This window comes from Diachasmimorpha longicaudata, unplaced genomic scaffold (genome assembly GCF_034640455.1).
Source record: "Diachasmimorpha longicaudata isolate KC_UGA_2023 unplaced genomic scaffold, iyDiaLong2 ctg00000372.1, whole genome shotgun sequence".
Lineage (NCBI taxonomy): Eukaryota > Metazoa > Arthropoda > Insecta > Hymenoptera > Braconidae > Diachasmimorpha > Diachasmimorpha longicaudata.
Genome location: NW_026974109.1, coordinates 4,811 through 9,198, shown reverse-complemented (window position 1 = coordinate 9,198; position 4,388 = coordinate 4,811). Strand labels below are relative to the sequence as shown.

Genomic DNA, 4,388 nt, shown 5'->3' with positions numbered 1-4,388 from the left:
ACTCACGTGTGATATATTTTATTTTTGGTGATTATTGGTGGATTAATAATTTTATTTATATATTTTACTAGATTAGTTAATAATCAAATATTTTATTTTAGATTAATTCATTATTATTATTTTAATTTTAAAATTTTTTTTTTTATTTTATTTTTATTTATATTCTATTATTATAATAATTATTTATATATTAATTATTTTGAAATTTTTAGTTTTTTAAATTTTCAAAATCAGGATTTTATTTTATATAAAAATTTAATAATAGATTATTCTTTAAGTTTAAATATTTATGTTGTTATTTATTTATTTTTTACAATAGTGTGTTCAGTATTAATTTGTTTAAAAGTAATAGTTCCTTTACGTCAAATTTTAAAATATTAAATGAATAAATCAATTTTAAAATCTAATAAAATTTTAGAAATTTTGGATAATTCATTAATTAAACTCCCCTCCCCAGTAAATATTAGATTATGATGAAATTTTGGATCATTATTAGGTTTATGTTTATTAATTCAAATTATTTCTGGGTTATTTTTATCTATACATTATACTGCACATATTGAATATTCATTTTTTAGAATTATTCATATTATTCAAGATGTAAATAATGGGTGGTTAATACGTTTAATTCATATTAATGGGGCATCATTTTTTTTTATTTGTGTTTATATACATATTGGGCGTGGGTTATATTATGGTTCATATAAATTTGTAAAAACATGAATAGTAGGGGTTTTAATTTTATTAATTATAATAGGAACTGCTTTTTTAGGGTATGTATTACCTTGAGGTCAAATATCATTTTGAGGGGCTACTGTTATTACAAATTTAATATCAGCATTACCCTATGTTGGTTCAATATTTGTAGAATGATTATGAGGTGGGTTTTCTATTAATAATGCTACTTTAAATCGATTTTATACTTTACATTTTTTATTACCTTTTATTTTATTAATAATTGTTATTATTCATTTAATGTTTTTACATGAAACTGGGTCTAATAATCCTTTAGGGGTATCTAGAGATAATTATAAAATTATTTTTCATAGATATTATACTTATAAAGATTTATTAGGATTTATATATTTTATTATATTTTTTATATTTATTATTTATGAAATACCTTATTTTTTAGGAGACCCAGAAAATTTTATTATAGCAAACTCTTTAGTTACTCCGGTTCATATCCAGCCAGAGTGATATTTTTTATTTGCTTATACTATTTTACGTTCTATTCCAAATAAATTGAGGGGGGTTATTGCTTTATTAATGTCTATTTTAATTTTATTAATTTTACCATTTTTACATAAAAATATATGTTTTTTAGGTTTAGCTTTCTACCCATTTAGACAAGCTTATTTTTGGATATTTGTTAATTGTGTAATTTTATTAACTTGATTAGGTAGTCAATCTGTTGAGCAACCATTTATTGATTTGGGTATGAGAGCTACAAATTTTTATTTTACTTTTTATTTGTGTGATTATTTTAATTTACTTTTATGAGATAAATTTGTAAAAAATTAGATAATGAACTTGAATAAGTATATATTTTGAAAATATAATATAGAAATAAAATTTCTATTATCTTATACTTTAAAAAATTATTAATTCTATGGTAAGTTTTATCAATAAATATAAACAAAATAAAATTAAAATTAAAGGTAATATAAAAATTCAACAAAAATATATCAATAAATCATAACGAATACGTGGTAATGTTAATCGAGATCAAACAATAAAATAAATAAATAAAATTAAAATAAAATAAAAATTTAATATTAATAAATTATTACAAAGATATATTAAATTAAATAAAAATATTAAAAATATAATTCTAGTATATTCTGATATAAAAATTATAGCAAACCCATGTCTTCTATATTCAATATTAAATCCAGATACTAATTCTGATTCTCCTTCTGATAAATCAAAAGGAGTTCGATTTAATTCTGCCAATATTCTTAATATTATAATTATTCTAGAGGGTCACATAAAAAAAATTATTCACAAATATTTTTGTAAGATTGGGGTATTTATAATATTTAATGAATTTATTATAAATAAATTTAATAATAATGAGATAGATAAAGTAATTTCATAGGAAATTGATTGGGCGATAGATCGAATTGACCCTAATATAGAAAAATGTGAATTTGAAGATCATCCAGATATTATTAACCCATAAACTCCTATACTTAATAAACATAAAATAAATAAACTTCTTAGGTTTCATTTAAATAAATTTGTTTGGAAAGGGTAAATCATTCATATAGAAAAAATTAAAATAAATATAATAAAAGGAGCGACAAAAAAAAAATTAAAATTAGATTTTTTTGGGTAGAAAAATTCTTTTGTTAAAAGTTTTATTACATCACTAAATGGTTGAAGTAATCCTCATATACTAATTTTATTAGGTCCTTTACGGTAATGAGTATATCCTAAAATTTTACGTTCAAAAAGAGTTAAAAAAGCTACTCCAATTAAAATAAAAATAGTTACTATAAATAATGTTATAATATTGTTTACATAATAAAATGTGAATTGTTTAATATATTACTTGTAATTTATTTACTTAAATAAATTCTAAATTTATTACATGGTGTCTGTCAAAGTAATTTTAGTTTATTAATTATTTTTTAATAATTATTATTTATATAAATTCCTTTCGTACAATTAAATAATTTTATAAAAAGATAGAATCTGATCTGGCTTACGCCGATCTTAACTCAAATCATGTAAGATTTTAAAAGTCGAACAGACTTAAATTTATAAAATTTTTCATTTATTTTTTATCTTAATTCAACATCGAGGTCATAATCTTTTTTATTAATAAGATCTTTAAAAAAAAATTATGCTGTTATCCCTAAGGTAATTAATTTTATTAGTTTAAATTTTAAGATTTTTTTTCAATAATTATTGTTTATTTTAAAAAAAATTTGTTAAATTTTTTTATTACCCCAATAAAATTTATTTAAAAATTATTTTAGATTAAATTTAATTTTTTAATAAATAAAATTCTATAGGGTCTTGTCGTCTTTTTTATAAATTTAAGTTTTTTTACTTAAATAAAAATTTAAAATTATTTTATTTATAAAGTTTATACCTCATGAAATCGTTCATTCAAGGTTTTAATTAGAAACCAAATTATTATGCTACCTTTGTACAGTTATTGATTCTGCAGCCATTTAATTAATAATCATTGGGCAGATTTGATTTAAAATTAATATTCTTTAAAATATGTTTTTGTTAAACAGATGGGCATATTATTGCTTAATTCATTAATTAAATATTTAATTAATATAAATTATTATATTTAAATAATTATTTACTAATTAAATTATAATTTTTTATATTATATTATTTTATATAATAATTTAATATAAAATTAAATGTAAAAAAAAATTTTTTTAGAAAAATTATAAATTATTATATTTTTATAATTATTAATTATTTTTATTTTTATAATTATTAAAATTTTAATAAGTATTTTAAAATTAAATTTAAAGTTTATCCCTTAAATTTTTTTTATAAATTTTATTTTAAATTTTAGAATTAATTTAAATTTTTATTTATAATTAAATTAAATTTTTTTATTAAATAACTAGATATAATAAAAATTGTTTAATATTTAGTTTCTAAATAAATATTTTTAATAATATTGTTATATTAATTTATATATTTATTTAAATTTTTTTATTTCGAGATTTAAAATTATAATTTAAAATTTTAAATTTATACTGATACAAAAGTAAAAAAAAATTAATTTTTCTTTTTTTTTTTTAATGAAGAGTTTTAAAAATTTTTATTAAATTAATTATTTAATTTATTTTTATTTAACAAATTTTTTAAAAATAATTTTTTTTAAAATAAGATTTTTTTTAAATAATAATTTTATTTATTAAATTAAATTTATACTAAGTATAACTTAATATTGTAAATATTAAATTTTAATAAACTAAAATTTAATTCTAAAATTACTTTCCAGTAATTTTACTTTGTTACGACTTGTCTCAAATTATGAGAATGACGGGCGATATGTACCTATATTAATTTTATTTTTAATTTAATTAATTAAATTAATTTTAATATTAAATTCTTTTTTTTATAAAATTAATGTTTTATAAATAATTTTTTATAAAATGTAATACTTTTATTCTTAAATATCAGTTATATTATGATTTGAATTATTATTTATATTAATATTTTAATTATTTTATTTTAAAATTAAATTTTAAAACAACAATATATAAACATTATAATTTAAGTGATTTTTTTAGTTTATTATCTATTAATAAATATATTCCTCTAATAAAAATAATATACAGTCAAATTTTTTAAATTTAGTGATTTATCATTTAATTTTTTAATATAATATTTTGTTTAAATAG

At 16.2% G+C, this 4,388-nt stretch overlaps 1 protein-coding gene across 1 annotated transcript; it reads left to right on the top strand.

Moving 5' to 3' along the window:
- Nucleotides 1–52: 52 nt before the first annotated feature.
- LOC135172502 (cytochrome b-like) lies at nucleotides 53–3,908 on the top strand. Its single transcript, XM_064138539.1, is given in 1 exon segment — nucleotides 53–3,908. A coding segment is annotated over 1 exon segment (819 nt). The 5' UTR covers nucleotides 53–381; the 3' UTR covers nucleotides 1,201–3,908.
- The last annotated feature ends 480 nt before the right edge of the window (nucleotides 3,909–4,388 follow it).